We start from the raw sequence: 19804 nt of genomic DNA on the forward strand, positions 1-19804 counted from the left end.
TCTCCAAAATACTGAGCTTTAATTCTGTAAACTTGCAAACAGCAATCCGTGAACAACAGCTGAGGCAAAGGCATCGCCCTGATAACAGAGAGAAGCTCAAGAACGTGTGCCAGGGAATGGACGTCCCGGGTGTGATCCTGCCACAGCAGAGATTCCCATGTGGAATGGTTCAGTGCAGTGTCATTCCATAACATTCATGACTTGGCAGATATACATGAACTATGTAAACAAGAAGATAGTCAACAAAAGTATTTGGGGTTTTTTCCTATCATTGCTTTCTAGGATCCTGGCTAATGTGATAACATGGGACGCTAGGGTGACTTTGATTTTATCGACCAAGGACTTGATCCTGTTCCCATCAAATTGAATGGGAGTTTTGACACTGATGCCAGTAGAAACAGGTCTAAAGAAAGGGTAAAATGAAGCATAAGGGCAGCGGTGTTGATTTTAAAACTTACACATAGGGCCTGCTCCTGCTCCCTTTAAACTCAGTGGCAAAACTCCCATTGATTTTGGAGGGGCCAAGATCAAGCCCACAAAATTCATAGGCAAGCATGATATAAAGTGTTTGCTGATTGAGGTCTGAGGCATCAGTTCTTTGCAGAGTGGGTTTAATCTAGATTTGCATTATATACATAGACCAAAAGGAAAGGCAAACAAAATTCATAAATCTCCTGTGTTATCACCTCTGCTCTGATTCAAAGCCTTAATCTGGACCAGGAATTAGCCTCCCAGATACTGCACTCCCTCTTCAGACAGCTCAGCAGCATGTTCCATAGACTAACATGAGGACTTGGTGCAAGTTTAAATCCCCACATGATCCTTCCTTCTTGTGCTGAGTGCGGGGCACAGGTGCAGAGCTGAGGGTGAAATCGGTAATGCCCGTCTCTGGCAAAGCACAGGGGGAGGTAATGGACTTGCACCCTGTGAAGAAAACATTCCTGAGATTTCAAGTCAAGGGGAAACAAATATCAAGGCCCTGTATCCCGAGAACCGCTCAGGCTAGTGTGAAGCTCTGACTGACTGGATGAGGAGAACTGTGCATAAAACGCACCAAATTCAACCACAGGAATAAAAAAATACAACATGCAAGTAATGGACAAATCAGAAAGTGACACAATCATGAAAGATCTCCCCGATGCCTCTATCATGCTGTTCTACAGGCTAACTCCAGCACTGGTTTGGCAAACGACATTTGTGCTTCCTCTCTGGAGCATTTAATTATTAGTTAAAGCATTTCAGTGTTAAGTGAATCCTCCCATCCATGGGCTTATTAAGCAGTGTCAGGGCACTGCCCTAGATGATACTAATAATTACAGGGCACTGCTGTGATGAGGCGCATGCTGCTGAAATATTTTATTTATTCCTGCAAAAGTCTGTTCTCATTCGACAGAGCATAATAGCCAATGTGACCAACTAGAGCCAATTCCTGCTCGTCTCTGTCACTCCAATGGTCCTATTGGCCTTGGTGTGAGTTAGGCCTCGTCTACACTAGGAGCGCATTACCGGTGTAGGAATACTGGTATGCTATACCAGCAAAGCGCTCCTTATGGACACAGCTCTACCAGCACTGTGCTTTGTAGCAGTATAGTGAAACCACACCGCCCAAGTGAAACAAGCTACACGGGTAACAGCACAGTTTTGTTGGTATAATTACGTCTACACTATAGACCTTGGCCAGCACAGCTATGCTGGTCAGGGATCACATCTCTTCCCAATATTTCTATGCTGGCAGAAGTCTGTAGTGTAGACATAGCTTTTGCTGTTAGGGGGTCAAATAAATTGACTTTCCTTAAAAGTTCCAGTTCCTGGAGGGACAGGGCCTTTTTGGTGTTTTTAAGCATACGGACAAAAGAAATATTGGCCCAGTAACTCTAATGGGTAATTATTCCATAGCCTTATATACCACAGGCACGAGGCAGATGCTGCACACACAGACGAGACAGGTACCTAGAGAGAGTAATGCACAGTCACTCTCAGGGCCCCAATTCAGCAAAGTCAATGGGACTCACGTAAAGCATGTGCTTCAGTGCCTTGCTGAATGGGGCCACGGGAATCACCAGGGGTTTGCAACTTTCACTAGAGAAAGGAAAATGAAAACCAGACAAATGGTAAAGGTGACACACATGGGCCACAGTCAGGAAATCTAAACTCTAAAAAAGAATAGCTGTTGAAGTGCTGGCTTGGGAGCTTGGCAGACGGAGGGTCTCTAGCTACTGACAAAAGAGCTAATGTATGGGCGGTAGGGAGGAGCCGTCTCCCACTATCTCCCATCAATATGCCTGGGAGTAAAAGGAGAGCTTGCTCTCCGTGCCCATTTGGAGCTTGGCCACTCTGCTGACAACTCGGTGCCAAATGCAAGCGTTATTCCTGTCCTGTGCACACCCGTCTCGTAGGAACCAGCCAGAGACTCATTTCACACAGGCCACTCCCCAGAGCCAGAAGATGGTGGTAACGATCAGCGCTGCTGACTTTGGACTGGATCTGCCTCTCACTCAAGCCAGAGAGACTCTTTCCCTGGGCTTCAGTAAGAATTCAAATTGTAGCTGAGCTGGTGGCCTAGAGGTCAAAGATCTCTGTGCCCTGTTATCAATTCCCTGAGCACCCCTGAGGAAAACCAAACCTAAGGCAGGACCCATATCACTCATTTGCCCTGTGTTTCCCTGGTGAGCTCCAGGGCCTTCAGAATGCTGCGTAATCAAAGGCACCACATGTGCTGCAGTAGCCAGGCGTACGGGGGTGCAATGGGGAGAGAGGGGCAAAGCCTCCTGTTCTGCAGTTGTGACCAATTTGTGTCACAGCTCCAAGGTTATGCCTGGAGAGAGGCAGCAGGGGGTTGCCTTTGAGAGCACGAAACACCAGGTCGTTCAGCAATTAGGGCCTGATCCAGAGGCCAGTGAAATCAATGGGGAGACTCTCAAAGGCATCAGCGGGCTTTAGATCAGGCCCTTAATTTTTAGCAGTATTATTTCAACAGCAAGAGGTGCAGCTCCTAGCGCCATCTGTAGGAGAGCGACCAGGGGAGTGCAATGGCATGAGCTGGGAGAATAAGACCTCCCCTGTCCTGGTGGCTGCCAGGGGATGGATTCCACAGCAAGTGGCCACAGCCTTTTTCCAAACAGGCTGGCAATGCTGGCTCCATGCTCACCCCCACCTTAGCAGCGCGGGTGCCAATGCTTTAGAACAGGGGCGGGGCGGGGTCCAGAGCGCGTCCGTGGCATGCTGGGCTTGGTCTCTCGTAAAGGATTAAATATAGGTTTGGCCTGAGATAAATATAAATAAGAGCAGATTTGAAACATTTCTTTTTAAAGTCAGAAAAATAGATAGTGATCTCCTTTCTCTCCACTAACGCTGCGGTCGGCAGCTTTCTTTCAACATAACAGGCACTGTAATAACACTGAGCACCCCAAGTCCTTTGCTTGGGACATGCTCAGCGGCAGGAGGAGGTGGGCACACGAGAGGGGCCTGGGGGAGGTGAGGGGAATGGGGAGGGACCAGATGTCACAGGGAAAAGGTCTCCCATTCCTCTTCCTTTAGCAAACACTCCTGCTGATTTCATTCACTGCAGGAAAACTTCACCTGCTAATGCAAGAGAGTGAAAAATGGTTCTTCCTGCTCTGTTCGCTGCCCTGGCCCCCTCAGCCTGGTGATACTACAGAGCAGAGACATCCCATGGAAACTGGTCAGAAAGGTGGCAACTCTGGACTGGAAAGGTGCGGGACCCTGTGCAGCAGTGCTGACCTGGCCAAATCCAGATAGATACAAGGCCGTGGCTATGCTGCTGAGGTTGACTTGGTCCCGTCCTGAAAATGGGGCACTGGATTTGCAGCCAATATTGTCTTGGCCCAGTCCAGTTAGACACTGGGCCCTGGCTTGTTTGGAGGCCGAACCAGCCAAGTCCTGATCACTGGGGTCCTGGCTATGCAGGCGAGGCTGACACAAGCCACTCCCGAGAGGCAGGGCTTTGGCTGTGCCGCCAGGAGTGACTCCCCGAAGGTCAGACTCGCACATTGTAAGATTTGCTAGTCAGGTGAAACCCAGAACTGGCCTTTATTTGGCTTCTGTTGTAACTTCCCTGTAGCCGCCCACACTCATGCACGTCCACACACACCCCGCCCCCTCTCAGGGCAGGTTTGCCTTTTTCCTATTTGTAATTTATGGCCAGAAATATTTTTAGAGCATCTTCTGAGGACAGGAATCTGACCAGTTTCCTCTCCAGCCCCGCCTTGCTCTTGCATTATACCAGGCCCTTGTGCCCTGAGTCCTCCTTCCTACCCTGCCATCCTTCTCTCTCACATGAAGGAACAGCAGCTGGACTTTTTCTTCTGTGACTGTATGTAGTCCCGAATCTGGAATCTGGGCTCGTCCGGATGTTGCACAGCTCGCTGCTTGAGTTCTCTGAAAGAAGCACAGCGGTGACACATCGCACTAGCCACCCCTCGCCCAGCAGAAGCAGCTGTGCGTCTCTGAAGAACGGTGGACGTGATGCTCTCCCCTTTCTTCCAGAGGGTGGTGATGGGAGGGTGGAACACGTGGCTCAGCTCCTGGAGCAGATCTGGGCCTGTGCTCCTTCCCCCAGCAGGAAATGGATGTGCCATGGAGGCAACAACCTCAGCCCACTCCAGCCCTCTCTGCCAGCCGATACATCTGGCCAAGTCTTAGCCAGTGTGCAGGAGGCCACGAGTCACATGGACAGGGAGATACTGAGCTCCAGCCAGGGAAGCAGCATGAATTCAGGGGAAGGTGAAACAAAACCCTACGAAGAATTGTATCTTGGAGGGCTAGGTGCTGCGGATGGGACAGATGTGTTAGCACAGGGTTAATTCCACTTGCTGGCAATGGACCTGCATGATGTAGCACTGGGATAACATTCAAGGAGCCTTTGATCTTTTTATTTTGTGGTGGAGCTCGACTGTACCTCCGTGAATCAGTCGCCAACAGCAGCATAGCCTCCTTTCAGCCCCTTTGCCCTGGCCCCTGCTGCAGCTGGCATGTCGGCGGTGGAAAGCAGTGGGGTTTTTGAAGTGCCGCTGGGAACTGGACCCACATCCCAGGGACATTAGGTGGCAATTCACGGGCTTGTGACCTGACTGTCAAAAATTAACTCTGGGCTGGAACTTGGTTCCCCAGTCTGAGAGCAGAACAAGGGGTGGGGACAAAGGAGACAAGGGACCAGGTCCTCAGCCGAAGTCAACGGAACTCTGCCCCTTTACAGCAGCTGAGCTCTGGTCCAAGAGCGCTCAGGGATTCTGATGCTTTTTTATCCCAATCTAGAGGAAAGTGTCTGAGCATTAGAGACTTTGCCCATAGGAAGTGCTGGACTGGAGCAGACCAGCAGCCAATGCAGACCTGCCCTGGGCGAATGCCAACTGCTTCAAAGGAAAGCATCAGACCCCCTCATTGGACAGCCCAGGTGTGCATGCTTTACAAACATTGATGAGTTAAGCTTAATAATACTCTGAGATAGGGCAATTTTATAACCATAGGAGGTTAAGCAGCTTGCCCACACAATGAGTGTGTAGAACCCAAGAGCCCTGGTGCCTAATCCCCCGCTCTAACCACTAGATGACACTTCCCCTTTGAAGGCAAAGATATCTCCCTCCCCTAGCGGCACATGTTCCCAACTCTGTGCGCACATGTTAAATCAATGCCCCTTGGTATGGGAAGGCAGCCCTGGCCTGGGAAGCTGCCCTTTCAATCTCTCAGTTACTCACTTGGCAATGGCCAGAAATGCCAGCTCCACGTTCATGCCCGTCTTGGCGCTGGTCTCCATGAAAGGCACTCCGTATTCCTGCAGAGGGGGCATAGCACCATCAGCCACTGCACTGCCAGTTACTACCCCTTCCTCTAGCTCCCGTCCTCTTCTGAAATGCTCCCCGCCGATCTACCAGCAAAGCCAAACTCAGGGGATTAAAGCCGGTTCCTTGGGTCTGGCCCTTGGCCAGAAGAGGCCCCAGACGGAACAGCAACCTGAGGCAGAGCAATCAGGGGTGGCGCTAGGGACTTGCACAGCTGGTTACTCCGGGGCGGCCTGGTTTGAAGGAAGATCAAGGATTGCAGAAAGGAGAGAGCAAATCAGAGGCCCTCCGAGGGGGAGGGGAACAGAGGTCTCTCTGGGGATCTGGAGAGGAGGCGGCTAATGTTTTGGTGGAGCCTCATTTGACTGCATCATAGAAGAATCATAGAAGATTAGGGTTGGAAAAGACCTTAGGGGGTCATCAAGTCCAACCGCCTGCTCAAAGCAGGACCAACACCAACTAAATCATCCCAGCCAGGGCTTTGTCAAGCCGGGCCTTAAAAACCTCTAAAGATGGAGATTCCACCACCTCCCTAGGTGACCCATTCCAGAGCTTCACCACCCGCCTAGTGAAATAGTGTTTCCTAATATCCAACCTAGACCTCCCTCACTGCAACTTGAGACCATTGCTCCTTGTTCTGTCCACCCCACTGAGCAGATGGATTAATGGTCTCTCAACATACCTTGGCAGGCTGAGGGGTGCGTCCTTGTACTGCACACTGCTCCAATTCTTATCACCACTCCCACCAATGCAGCCCTCCCAGGACCCTCCCTCACACTGCAGTTTAATTGCTCCCCCACATGCTATCTTCAGCCCTCAACCTCCCCCATCTCATAGCCCAAACCCTCCCTGCCCTCCCACCCCATCTAGCCTCCTCCCCTACATCTGACCTCTCTCGCTTTCATCCCTTCAGTCCAGACACAGTCCCAGAGTCAGTGCTTAATTTGTAATGAAAGAGAGGTTGGGGCTCAAGCAATTTTTTTACATTCATAACTGATGCAGCAAACCCAGAGGTGCCAGGGCTATGACAGACCAAGCCCAGAGGCGCCGGGGCTCTGAACTGCCAGGCTCAGAGGCGCCGGGGCTCTGAACTGCCAGGCCAAGCCCAGAGGCGCCGGGGCTCTGAACTGCCAGGCCAAGCCCAGAGGCGCCGGGGCTCTGAACTGCCAGGCCGGGCCCAGACGTGCCAGGGCTCTGAACTGCCGGGCCCAGACCAGAGGCTCTGAACTGCCGGGCCAAAACCAGATGTGCCGGGGCTCTGAACTGCCGGGCCAAGACCAGATGTGCCGGGGCTCTGAACTGCCGGGCCAAGACCAGATGTGCCGGGGCTCTAAACTGCCGGGCCAAGACCAGAGGCGCCGGGGCTCTGAACTGCCAGGCCCAGTCGTGCCGGGGCTCAGCCCTGGCAAGCCCTGGCACAAATTAAGCATAACCCAGAGTACATCTAAATCTTAAAGTGGTTTAAGAGCTGGATGAACTGAGGTGATAGATGGATGATTGGCTCAGAGAAATAGCTCTGTGATCCCAGGGAGTAGCCTAGTTAAGGTCTGTCCCGCACAGCAAAGGAGATCATAGCCTCCATGGGACTGAGGATGATGAAGGGAGGGACCAGATACCTTCAGGGACGATAGACACCCTGCAAAACCCTGGGGCAGCTCACCCGGGCTAGTGACTCTCCATCCTCCATCCTGATGACTCTCTCGCTGCTCACATCAGCCTGTCAACAAAGGGAAATCGTTACTGGAGAGGCACAGAGACTCACAGATCAGCCTTGCGCTAGCAGGCCATCACGGAGCCACCGAGCCCAAGGAGTCACTTGCTGAAGACTCAGACTTGGGCTTCCCTCTGCTGGCAGAAGTGGGCATGGACGCACCCAAGAGTCATTTTGCAGCATTTAAACCGCTCACCATGTTCTCTTAGGAAAGTTCCAAACCCAGGTAAATGTCACAGGGAGGGACATGGGCACAGCAGTGGAGCTCAGAGCTCATGGATTCTGTTCCCAGCACTGACACAGGCTCCCTCTGGGACCTACGAGGGTAATTAAGGTTGGAAGAAGAAGAGTGGTCTATACAGGCGAAGTGTTATCACAGAACCAATTTAAGGAATTACAGAATTTAAAATGGAGCCCGCTTCTGGGTTTGGGGCAGCGAGTCACATCCACTTTAGGTCTCTGAAACAGTGGAACCCAGGGTTTGGGCCCTGATGGTGACGCTGTCTGTGGGATATCAGAGCTTCTTGAGCTTCCCTCCGTGCCTACTGGACAACTCAAGGAGTGGCTGAGTTTTCTGTCTGGTACCTTGGTAGATAGGTACCTGGTACCTTGGTAGATAGGGTGTGAGGAAAAACAGACAAGGCCACACAGGCTGATGAAGTTGGAAAATGGAGAAGCTTGAACGCTGCCCTGCATGGTCAGAGCTGCTATGGATCAGCAGTGGTTGGAGATCATGTTCTTCCAAAACGGGGCCGGCAAAGCCCCCCCATGAGATGGAGTCACTGAACGAAGAGGTGGAGCCTCAGAGCCACGTCTGTACCGATTTGGGGCGTCCTCGGTCTGAGGTGGGGGGCAGACAGCACAAAACAAAGAAGGAGAGTAGTTGTACATGAGCACATCTCTCAGTCGCTTACCAGGAAGCGACACTCACCTTATTGCCTAACAGCATAATGACCACATCCTTTTGGGCATATTCGTGTATCTCTATAAGCCAGGCCTGCAAGAGAGGAAGAGGGTCATGTGGTAGATGAACAGCGGCAACAAGCAGGTTTATATGCAACTATAAGTGTGTGGGGAGAGCCAGGAAGGCCCCTGCATAACAACAGCCAGATTAAAGGGGTGGAGCATGGTCTGCTATTTCCGTGTAGTTTTGGAGCACTTAGTTATGCCCAGCGGTCTCTGGGACACACAAATAATGGCTGGTGAAAAAATTCAAGGATTCAAAATCTGCTTTTGTTCTGATGTGGAAAGAAACTGAGACCTTTCAACATTTTTCATGGAACAAAACAGAGAAAGAAAGAGATCCCTGCTCAGCCTGATTCGGGGAGGAGACTAAAACCTGGGTCGGCCACATTCCGGGGGAGCATCCGAATCATGGGGCTATTTGCTATTCTGGGGTGGTGCATTGTCTTTCTCTCCCTCTCCACCAGCAATTCCATCCAGGACCTGAGAAACCTTCTCAACAAAAGTGTTGTAAAACAGTCAACAGATCCCTCCCCATGAAAAGTTTCGGTTTTGACCAATCTCCATTTTCTGATGGAAAATACGTTTCATCAAAAAATTCCCAGCCAGCTCTCCTCTCTGGGCACCTTAGTCAATGCTTCGTCCCTGCACTTCAGTGTCCTGTAGAGTCTGCCAGCCCGCACCATCATGCGCCCAGTTCTGTGCCTCCGGATGCTGTCTGCCAAGCGGTAGGATTCAGAGGCAGCCTCCCTTTGGGTCCCTGATTTAGTATGGTGCCAACTACCTTCGGTACCCATTGACTGTGCATGGCTTTCAATACAGTGTAGCACCGAACAATTCTTCCAAACCCATCTGACTTAACAACTCATGTTACCACCATCCAATGCAGCTGCATCACCAATGTGATAGCTTGGAGAGGATAATAGTCTACTACAGTTGCCGGCTAACAGAGTTTCTGCTTCAGCTCAAGGAGCAGAGGCTCTGCTCTCAGTGCTGATGACCCATGATGAGAGTGCCCCACTGGTTTCAAGGAGAGCCGAGGGTGCTCAGCTCTCTGCAGTATTGGGTTCTCTATTCCAGGTTCTGGACTCAGAGTACAACTATTCCCCTATGCCCGCTGTGACTAAGGCATAGGTCGCCCATCGCATCATAACACAGAGCAAACTGAACAGGCAGAGTAGTGGCTGTTCTGCATTGCTAGCTGCCAGGTCCTCCCATTAGGTCAGTCTGCCAGAACTTTGACAATGCTTCAGCTCTTTCCCCTGGGACTCAGGTCATCTCATCCCACAGGAAAGCCAGCTACATGGAGGGATGGGAGAAGACACAGGGACATGTGCCTATGGTGCTAGGGGTGCACGGCACTGGGGATAGAGCTGCTGTATTAGATGGTTCTGGAAGGAGAGTCCCATGCTTGCGAGCTGAGGTGTAACGTGTTGAAAGCCAAACACAGCCTCCTGCACTGGGTCTAGGAGGCTCTCTCCAAGCATTGAGAAAGCTGTCTGGGTGTGCAGAGAGTCCAGCCGTTGAGGAATAACGGGCTGAGAAGACGTCTGCCCTTCTCTGCTGGATTAGGAGTTAACGATTGTGTCAGTGAGGTCCAAGGGGATAGATACTGACCCGAATATTGTCAAAGGACATTTTGCTGGTGATGTCATAAAAGAGGAGCAAAGCTGGAAGAAAAGAAGAGAGACAAAGTGGGGGTTTAATGAGGATTCCGTTCTTGGGTATTAGTGGCAAGAGCAGCTCCACTAGGTCTGCGGATTCCGGTTCTCATCTGACCCCGAATCGGGCAAACCACAAACCTGCCTGAGAACCTACCCTGGGCATCTCTGTAGTAGGCGTGAGTCACGCTACGAAATCGCTCCTGCCCCGCTGTGTCCCAGATCTGCAAAGAAACAGCCCCGATGAAAACCAAGGGAGAAACCCCACTGCCACTCACCTCATTCACAGCTCTCCAATCCCAGGGGAGTGTTGGCATCTGGGCGTAACAAAAGGTAATGAACCAAAACCCCAGAGTCAGTGCCAGGGTTGGAAGCATTCAGGGACCCACTGCTTGTCTATGCTGCTCCTTGTGTAGGAGGGGATTTCCAGGTTATAAAAACAAGTCTGAAAGAGATTCGGAGCTCTGGATTGAAATGATATATGAGGTCCCAAGCCAGACTTCAGGCTGCGAGTTGCCAAAGTTATATGGGGCAAATGCACGAAAGGTCAGTAAAAACTAAGCCTTTGTCCCTGATCTTTATGAAGGGGTGGTTTTACAGGTGTTGTATATTGTGCATATATAGCATATCACATACAACATCACACCTAGAACAGTCTTTGCCCCCAAGGGCTCACCTCTCCCTGAGAAATGTCCATATTAAGAGCTATCAAACGCTGGCTGTCTGTGCACTGTCACTGCAAGAGTTAAGCTGGGAGATAATAGATTGGCTTCCCTTCCCCTCCGCCCAAACCTTATTAAGGAGTGTGTACACATGGCAAAGAATAGATAAAAGCCACCGCCTATTTGTACAGACACCCTCAGACAAAGTATTAACTGCACATGCTGCATCAGGATCAATTACCGGACTCACCTGCAATTTTACTTTCACACCGTCCACTGCCACGACTTTATTCTGTAAGAGAAAACAAAACCACACTGGTTTAATATGGTGGGAACGCCGGGTGTGGCCTTTTGTGGGCTGCACCTTCCCCATACTGCATTCCACGGTACCATAGGCATCTTGACCCCTGTGGCAGGGTTCAGTATACACCAGCTCCATTGATGCAGGAGCATGCAATGCTGGATTCAGAGCCTGGAGACAAAAAGAGAAGGAGGTAACAGGTAACTCTCTTCTAGGTCTGTCTCCTGTCTCTGCAGCAGCTTCTCCTGTCAGCTAAATAGCAAGGCAGGATAGTAAGAAAGATAGATGTTAATCGACTCAATGGCTCATACTCATGGTGTGAGCCCACTGAAAACATTCAAACTTTCAGCTGTGGAGAAAGCTTCCAGCTTGGGCATCCCGCAAGGATGCATTTTCCTATCATTTAAACGTCCATCTGGAGAGATTGGGAGCTGGTGAACATAAGGACGGGCATACTGGGTCAGACCAAAGGTCCATCTAGCCCAGTATCCTGTCCTCCGACAGTGGCCAGTGCCAGGTGCCCCAGAGGGAATGAACAGAACAGGTCATCATCCAGTGATCCATCCCCCGTCACTCATTCCCAGCTCCTGGCAAACAGAGGCTAGGGACACCATTTCTGCTCACACATCATGGTCATGGGCACCCTAGAAATATCATAGCTTAGACAGATTGCATTAGAAGCAGAAAACAGAGACATCCAGAAACAATAATGTATGGAAGGAGGGCATCTAACAGAGCATCTCTCCTGAACCCCCCTTCAGAGCTTGGACCAAGAAACCAACAGCAGGTGTTTGTTACCAGCCTGCCCTGCAGGGCACTTTACACCAACCTGCAACATTCTCTCTCCTCCCCCGATCTGAAACTCAGCTCGTCACAGAATTTGAAACACCCAATGCCACAATCTGGCTGGTTTGCTTTTAGCTCAGAGCCTCTGGGCCTGTTTGGCAGCCAGAGGTGCTAACAGATGGGCTGCAACCTGCGAGGTGCTGACTGCCCGCAGTTCCTGCTGACAGCCGTGGGAGTTGCAGAAGGCGCTTTGCACTTTGCAGGATTGGGCCTAACCGTCCCGTGAGTGACACAGCTGTGGTCTGGGTTATTTCCGGGATTGCCCCAGATTAACAGACAAAGGCAGTCACTTGAGAAACACAAGCAGAGACCAATGGGAAAATTCAGTGCAGCCTCAGCCTGGGCGAGAATTTACATGGCCCTGTCCAGCTGTTGTGGTCAAAGACACCCACGCAATGATTTTAGTTCAAAGACTCAAGCCTGAGGCCAGTTTATTGACATACATACCAGTGCACTGGGGTGCAGTCCGAAGACTGACACCCCGAGGGCCGCTCGCAGGCGGGTTTTTATTTCATTAAACCGCAAGCAAAGTACAAACAATACGTCATGAGTTAAGAAACTGGGGTTGGGGTCAGCCCCCCCCCCCTAAACCGCGAGTTAAGAAATTAGGGTTGGGGTCAGTCCCTCCCCAAACCGCGAGTTAAGAAATTAGGGTCGGGGTCAATTTCCCTCCCCCTCCCCCCTAGGTACCTTCCTCATTTTTCCGAGAATTGGATGTTTATTTGGGTAGAGGGGCGCTTGGTGGTTTTCCCCAGGGGTGGTACTTGGCACCAGTTTGGGTACATTTCTCAAGACACATGTTATTTTCCGGGGTCTTTTGGTTAAAGATTGGGGGGGGGGTTTACATGGGACACCTAACGAGGATCTATGATTGGCTATTTTTGCAGATAGCTGGAATCACGGAGTGGGTCACAGATCATCCAAAGGAGAAGCTGCATGAGTCAAGAAATTGCATTTAGTTAAAGTTACCTATTGCTTCACACAAGCGGTTATTATATTTCATTAGTCATGAACATATTTCATTAGTGCTGCTGCTGGGGCTTTTTTTCTAGTCTTTGCCTCCTTGCCCCCCCCCCCCCCCCTCTGGTCATGACCCTTGCCCGAGTTTGGCAGGGAATTGTGCAGCTAGTCTAGTTCAGGCCCTGGCCTGTATTGCTTTGTGTAAGGGTAGTTAGCATAACAGATCTCTGTTGGAGGGTTTATTTTGGGGCCTTTAGATTCACAGAAGAAGGCCCCCCTGCTCTATTTCCCCACACAGCTAAGGGGTTCATTTGGTGGCAATAAAGGAGAGGAGTAAAAATCCTGTAAACCTCAACTGGCTACATATTAGAGAAGCAGCAAGTGCCATTAAATCCAGACCCACGCTCCACCTGCTCAGGCTCCTACCTGTGTGTGCAAACAGGCCTGCTGGGGGTGTTTTCATACTGCGGCTAGTTGGAGGCTCCGGGCCCTTGATACTCAACTTGTTTGGATTGGCTGGGTGGGTGTTTCTTAGCAATGGATACTCTTTTTACTCGGGTTGTTATGATTGGCAGGGTGGGTGTCACTTGCCAGTGCATTCTCTGATTGGCTGGCTGCCTTCCTAATGAATGCCCTGGGTACTCTGGTTGCTTTGACTGGGCACCTCTTGACAGTGGATATTGACATGGTGGTGCCAGACCCCGAATGGGTAAGGAGAGGTTGAGCCAACGTGGGATGCTGCTGCCAAACCCGCAGCTGGCTGCAGATGAAAAATCTGGCGGAACTCAGTAGTGGGGGCATTAAAAAGGCATCCGATGAGCAGGTTAAATGCAGCAGGTCATCTGTAATTAATACGAGCACACTAGCCTTGAACACCTGTCACCAGAGTAATGACACGTTGCAAAACAGAGAGGCCCAGGTAGAGCTCTCCATTCAGTCGCAGGGAGCTTGCATCTGGCTGGTACCTCAGGGCAGTGCATGGAGCGCTACCACAACAGTGCAAGAATACACAACACCGCATGCATGCTCTCGCCCAGCCCAGCCACGCATAGAGACAGGAACAGGGTCTCCTCCTCTTGTTCTTGTCTTAACGTTGTTTTTAGCTTTGTGCTGCATGCCCAGGAGAAGCACCTCAGAAAGCAATGGTTCGGCTGTTAGTGTGCAGAGACCACTGCCCACCATGCTAACCAATCTAGAGTTTCATGGTTCACTTGTGCAGTCCCAGCTGTCTGTAGCCATCGGTTGTCTCCTGTCTTACACTTAGATTGGACACTCCTTGGGGCAGGGATTGTCTTTTTGTTCTGTGTTTGTACAGCACCTAGCACCATGGGGTCCTGGGCCATGTGAAGCTCCTAGATATGATGGTAATACAAATGATAAATAATAATAATAATAATAAAATAAGGCCCAATCCACAGGAATGGAGTAAAAGGCGGCTTCAGTTTCTGGGCTGCTCTGGGGGTCAGAACAAAGCAGCACATAGGGGCTGACGCAGGAGACAGAATCTGCCTCTCCATCTTTGTATGTGTAGTAAAGCACCATGTATCCCTATGGTGCTGTATCAACAATTCAGCACAGAGCTACCATGGGCAATATAGAAAGCCCTGAGCTTAAAATGTCAAGTCAGGGACATCAAGAACATATCTTCATTCCACACACACCTGCACTCTCCCCGACACAAGCCACCCTTTGCAGCATCACAAGGTCACCTGTCTGCATCCCAGGACACACAGATCCCAGCGCCCACAGACCCACAATGTCGCGGGCACAACCCTGCATTAATAATCAGTTGCACACACCTGCATTACAGACAGGGCTTGGTGAACTAGTCTGGGTAAAACAAGAACCAGAGGGAACCTTTCATCACACCGAAGCTGGAGGTCATTTGAGGGCTGGAAGTGTAAAGGTAACGCTCTGAAACCCTAGCTTCAGTTTTGCGCCCCTCTGCCTTGCACAGCCGCAGCAAGAGACGCTGGTTCCAGGAGAACAGATGGTTTCTGGCCCAGTTGCCAACGAGGATGATCAGTAAGCATCCTGGGGCACGGACCATCTTTTCGTTCCGTGTTCGTACACTGCCTAGCACAATGGGGTGCTGGGCCAAGCGTGGGCCTCAGAGGCGCTGTGGTCATACAAATCAATAATGGTAATCCTCTTCCTCCTCCCCAGGAAGCCGCTCATTGCTAGAGTCCAGCTCAGTTGTGCAGGCTTCAAATGTTCACAGAACGGTGGAATAAGAGCCCAGACGTTTGGGCGTTTATCTGGCTCAAACCTCTGAGGTTCACCCTTCACTACTGATAAACCTCCGGCCTCCATGCAGGCACACTGCACACCCATCCACACCGACATCATATACAATACATCCTTTGGGAGAACATATCCTCCATTCAAAGAGCCAGACGCCGATCTCTGTGGAGCACGGCTTAGTTCAGGGGACTAACTCCCAATTCGCCCCAGTGTAAGTGAGAACAGAATCAGGCCCTAAGTGTAAACGGAAGGCTGGCAATATAAGACAATGAGAAAAAAGCCCATGTCCGGACAGCAAAACCTGGCTCTGAAACTTCCTCTTCCTTTATTCTAATGTACTTTCAGGGCCTATACACTACAGGGATTGGTGCCCTCTGAATACACTAGACTGTACACTAGAGATACTCTCCATAGCTGCAGCAGGACTACTGGCTCCAGCCCCACTTGCATGTGGATCACTCCAGCCATTCACATAATACTCTCTGTGCTCCCCCCTTTTCTTCAGGCAATAGAAGACACAAGGGCAGTTTAATTGAACCCTCTTCCATTCAATGATTATCTGAATGGGGGCAGAGGGGCTGTTTCACACTCATCCCCTGAGCTGTAACAAGAGGCTCTCCCTAGCGCAGAAAGCTGCAGCGTCTCACCCGGAAGTCTATGCCGACAGTGGCTATGAAGTTCCCAGAGAGGAAGGCCCCGTCTTTGAACTGGAGCAGGAAGCAGGTTTTCCCCACGCCCGAATCGCCGAGCAGCATCACCTACAACACGGGTGCAAAAACTCATTAATAGTGCAGTGGGAGAGTGCCATTTGGGGTGAGGGCAGAACCGGGGTGAGGGTGGTGCAGCCCTGTTGAGGAGGAGCACTGATTGGGGCGGTGGGTGACACAGTCATGGGCAGCCTGGGGGGTTTCTTTTTGTTCCCAGAGCTTGTCAGAGCCATCAGCTTCCTTTCCTCTCCCAGCTCCCTTCCTCTTTCAAACACAGATTTGAACCCCACACAAAGCGACATTGCCCTACAGTGTATGTCTCAGATACAGCTTCCCTTAAAGCAGGGTCTCCCCAGCTGGTGGCAATGTTTCCCCGCAGTGTCGGCTGCTCCCTACACTGGGAAATGCTCCTGTAGCTGCAAGTGAGTCCTTGAAATTTAACTTCCTTCCCTCCCTGCTCCTCTGGTGGCCTCTAATACAGCCAGAGCCAGGAACAGCTCATATGTTCAGAGCCGAGGTATGGGCAGCATCTCACCCGCTCGGGGTTTCCTTCTCTTCTCTTTGATCCCACAGCACTCAGCCATGAGAGCACATGTGACCTGACTCCATGGAGCTTCCAATGGACAAAATATAAGAAAGAAAGAAAGAAAGAAAGAAAGAAAGAAAGAAAGAAAGAAAGAAAGCACTAGTAGCAGTGGACATCATTGCAGGAGGGATGTCACTGCTAGAGAGTCTGACCATGACCCCACTGTCTAGCAGGGAATGGCTAAATGAGTTTCCCCTCTAAATGAACAGATAATTTAATTGCTGCTTCTACCAATGCTTCGCAATGGCATTAGGCTGGGGCACTGTGCTGCTGGCGCTCTTGGTAACTAGACACCTTCCATCTACCAATACCCCATCGATCTCTTCCTGGAGAATGGGACACACCATGGCACTATCCCCCTCCAGTCAGTTCTCCAGATACCAGCGCCAGGCTTCTCCCTGCAATCACAGGTAGATGGACAAAGATCTCACGCCTATCTCAAGAAATGGCTCATTCTTTCTGTCCCATTGTCCAGGCCCTAGGAGAAAGTCCAGGATATACACCTTAACACACTCAATCTGCCTTCACCAAACACGGACACTGCACCACAGAAGTAGATCACATCATGGAACGGGCCACCCAAATACCCTGAAAGAACCTGCTTCAATACAGAAATAAAACCTACTCCAACCACACACCCCTAGTTGTCACCACACCTACCATCTCACACCGGAACTCATACAGGATAACATCAAACAACTACAACCCATACTTGATGGGGACTCCATCCTGAAATAAATCTTTCCTGAACCCCCACTTCTGGCCTACAAACAACTCCCCAACCTCTCCAAGCTCATCATCAGAAGAAAGCTCCCCATAGACCAGGACCCACCAACTCAAAGTGGTGCCAGACCCTGCCAGAAGAACAGATGCAAAACCTGCAGCCATATCTCCAGTGCTCCAGTGATCAACACCTCTCACAACTCACCGTTCAAGATCCATGGATCCTACACCCGCGTATCACAACATGTGGTGTACCTCATCCAGTTCAATAAATGCACAGTAACTGCTATGTGGGTGAAACCAGACAATCGCTACGCTCTCGAATGAACTCACACAGGAAAATGATACAAGACAAACACCCTGTCACCTGTGGGTGAACCCTTTTCACAAAGCAATCACTCTGTATCTGACCTCTCAGTCCTCATCCTTGAAGGAAACCTACACAACACTTTCAAAAGACAAGCCTTGGAGCTTAAATTCATAACTTTGTAAGGCACTAAAACTCATGGACTGACCAGAGACACTGGATTTATGGCTTACTACAACAATCCATAGCCCACTAACAACCCCCTCCCCAGCTGCCTTCTCCCCACTTCCTTCACCCCCCATGACTGGAGGGGTGTTAACAGGCCACTTCCCTTTGAATGGTCCCTTGAAATATGTGTTAACTACTTACACTGAACAATCTGTTCCACCTTGTATGTAGCTGTGACGCTCTGGGTACCTTTCCCAGAGCTCTGGGTACCTTTCCCAGAGCTCTGGGTACCTTTCCCAGAGCTCTGGGTACCTTTCCCAGAGCTCTGGGTACCTTTCCCAGAGCTCTGGGTACCTTTCCCAGAGCTCTGGGTACCTTTCCCAGAGCTCTGGGTAAACTCAAAATTGCCTCTCACCAACGGAAGCTGGTTCAATACCACGCCAGCTTTGTTTCCTTGAACAAACTCTGCCAGCCCCGGGACTCTCCGCTTTGCTCCAACCACCTCGCCCACACCAGATACCAAAACAAACACACAGCTCAGCATCCACTCCTCCTAAGCAAACAGCACGCAGCTTGGATTCCCCGGCTTCATTGGCACCTCCACATCCATTTTTACACCAGGGAGGGCGAGGCAGCACCCTCGCCAGGAGAAACACTGTGCATTATTAACAAGTACTCAGCTGCCCAGAAAGTGTGATCCCCTCCTGCCTGCTTTGCGATGACAGCAATTTCCTGGCCGTCACTGGGTGATAATTCATCAGGCACATGGGCAGCCCCCATTCCCTGTTAAAAACAGAACACGAAGCAGCAAGTGACCTGCGGAGAATGAAATAGTCTACGGTCCTGCCTGCCAGCGGAGATGAGCTCCCGCACCCTCTGCGGAAGTCAATGGGAGCTGCAGGTGGTCTGCGCTTCTGAAAGTCAGGCCCTGTCATTCTGTCCAGACATGCAAACAAGGTATCTGTCCTGGAGGAAAGATGGGGATTGGGATCATTCTTGTTGGGCCCCTCCAGTCAGTTCTCCAGATCCTTGGCCCTCAAAATGACCCTTCTGCAGGTGAATTCACCTTGCCTGATGTCACCAAATCCTTTGCTGCAGACACACCTGAACAGAGGCAAGCTTTGGGAACAGCTCTCTATTCTGGCTCTAGTTTGCTCCAGGTAAAGTTCCCAGGTTGCTTTCGGGGGAAAACTCTCCCCCCCCATAAGCCCACCAAAAGAATCAGAGAGAAAGGAGCAGGAGGAAGGTGCGAGCATGAAAAGAGAAAAGAAAAGAAAGAAGGGGCCAAGAAAAAAAATGGACCCAAATGCAATTTTTCGGAATAACCAAGGCAAAGCAGAACGAACCCTCCCAGCAATCGCAGGCAGGGGCAAAACAGGCTGCTTGGCAGAGTGGAAGAATGGTCAGGGTGCTAGCTGGGACTCAGAAGTGTTCCTGCCCCTCCCCCGATTCAATTCCCTGCTCTGGCACAGACTTCCTGTGTGACCTTGGTCAATTCACTTTGCCTCTCTTCCCCCAGCCATACAATGGGGGGTGTAACAGCCCTGCCCTGCCTCCTGGGGGTGTTGTGAGGCTAAATACCTCAAAGATTGTGGGTTACTCTGGGAGCGGGAGCTATATAAGAAAGGTATCGCAGCTGGGAGCGAGCAAAACAAGCCTCATGAGGAGATGTTTCTCCCTGTGTGCACAGCTCCGGGTGCAAATGCAGAGCTCTGTGAGCATAGCGAGACCCAGAAAGGGAAGGGAAGGGCCACACACATCTCACGGTACTAAGATTTATAAGCATCCTTCTCAGATGCAGGCTGCAGTCTCCAAGGAACACAGTGAGCATCTACTCTGCTGGTCCTAGGCTGGGTCTGGATCAAGTCCTGGCCTCTCCTCTGTGCAGGGGTGCAGTGACAATTTTAGAGGTGGTTCCACTATCCTCAGAACTCCCTACCCATGATCACATCCAATTTTGGGGGGAGCACTTTTATGGCTGGTAGCAGATACCTCTGCTGGGAACCACTGCCATGGGGCTGACTGGGTCCAGTGCCCATCAAGTGAAGGCGCCTGATGGCAACTGGCAGCTGACTGGGGACAGAGAGAATGAGGAAGCGGATCCAGGGCGCGTCTGACAGGCACTGGGGGGGAACGGGGACGGGAACCTGGACCCGACCCTTCTCTC

The 19804-nt window shown here is 50.9% G+C and overlaps 1 protein-coding gene across 8 annotated transcripts in view; it reads right to left on the minus strand.

The window, feature by feature from the left end:
* The window catches only part of RAB37 (RAB37, member RAS oncogene family), a 62327-nt gene continuing 42523 nt past the window's right edge, over window positions 1-19804 (minus strand). For 3 of the 8 annotated variants that reach the window (XM_065562783.1, XM_065562787.1, XM_065562781.1), the window contains 9 exons: window positions 15794-15904; window positions 11046-11087; window positions 10291-10357; window positions 10090-10142; window positions 8441-8506; window positions 7459-7515; window positions 5715-5791; window positions 4297-4398; window positions 1-924 (listed from right to left, as the gene is read on the minus strand). In XM_065562783.1, the coding sequence (XP_065418855.1) occupies window positions 699-924; window positions 4297-4398; window positions 5715-5791; window positions 7459-7515; window positions 8441-8506; window positions 10090-10142; window positions 10291-10357; window positions 11046-11087; window positions 15794-15904 (801 nt within the window). In that variant the 3' untranslated portion in view covers window positions 1-698. Of the gene's footprint in view, window positions 4399-5714; window positions 5792-7458; window positions 7516-8440; window positions 8507-10089; window positions 10143-10290; window positions 10358-11045; window positions 11088-15793; window positions 15905-19804 lie in introns of all 8 variants that reach the window. The other 5 variants (XM_065562785.1, XM_065562784.1, XM_065562786.1 and 2 more) reach the window with 4 other exon arrangements.

The sequence above is a fragment of the Chrysemys picta genome, chromosome 12, assembly GCF_011386835.1.
Source record: "Chrysemys picta bellii isolate R12L10 chromosome 12, ASM1138683v2, whole genome shotgun sequence".
Lineage (NCBI taxonomy): Eukaryota > Metazoa > Chordata > Testudines > Emydidae > Chrysemys > Chrysemys picta.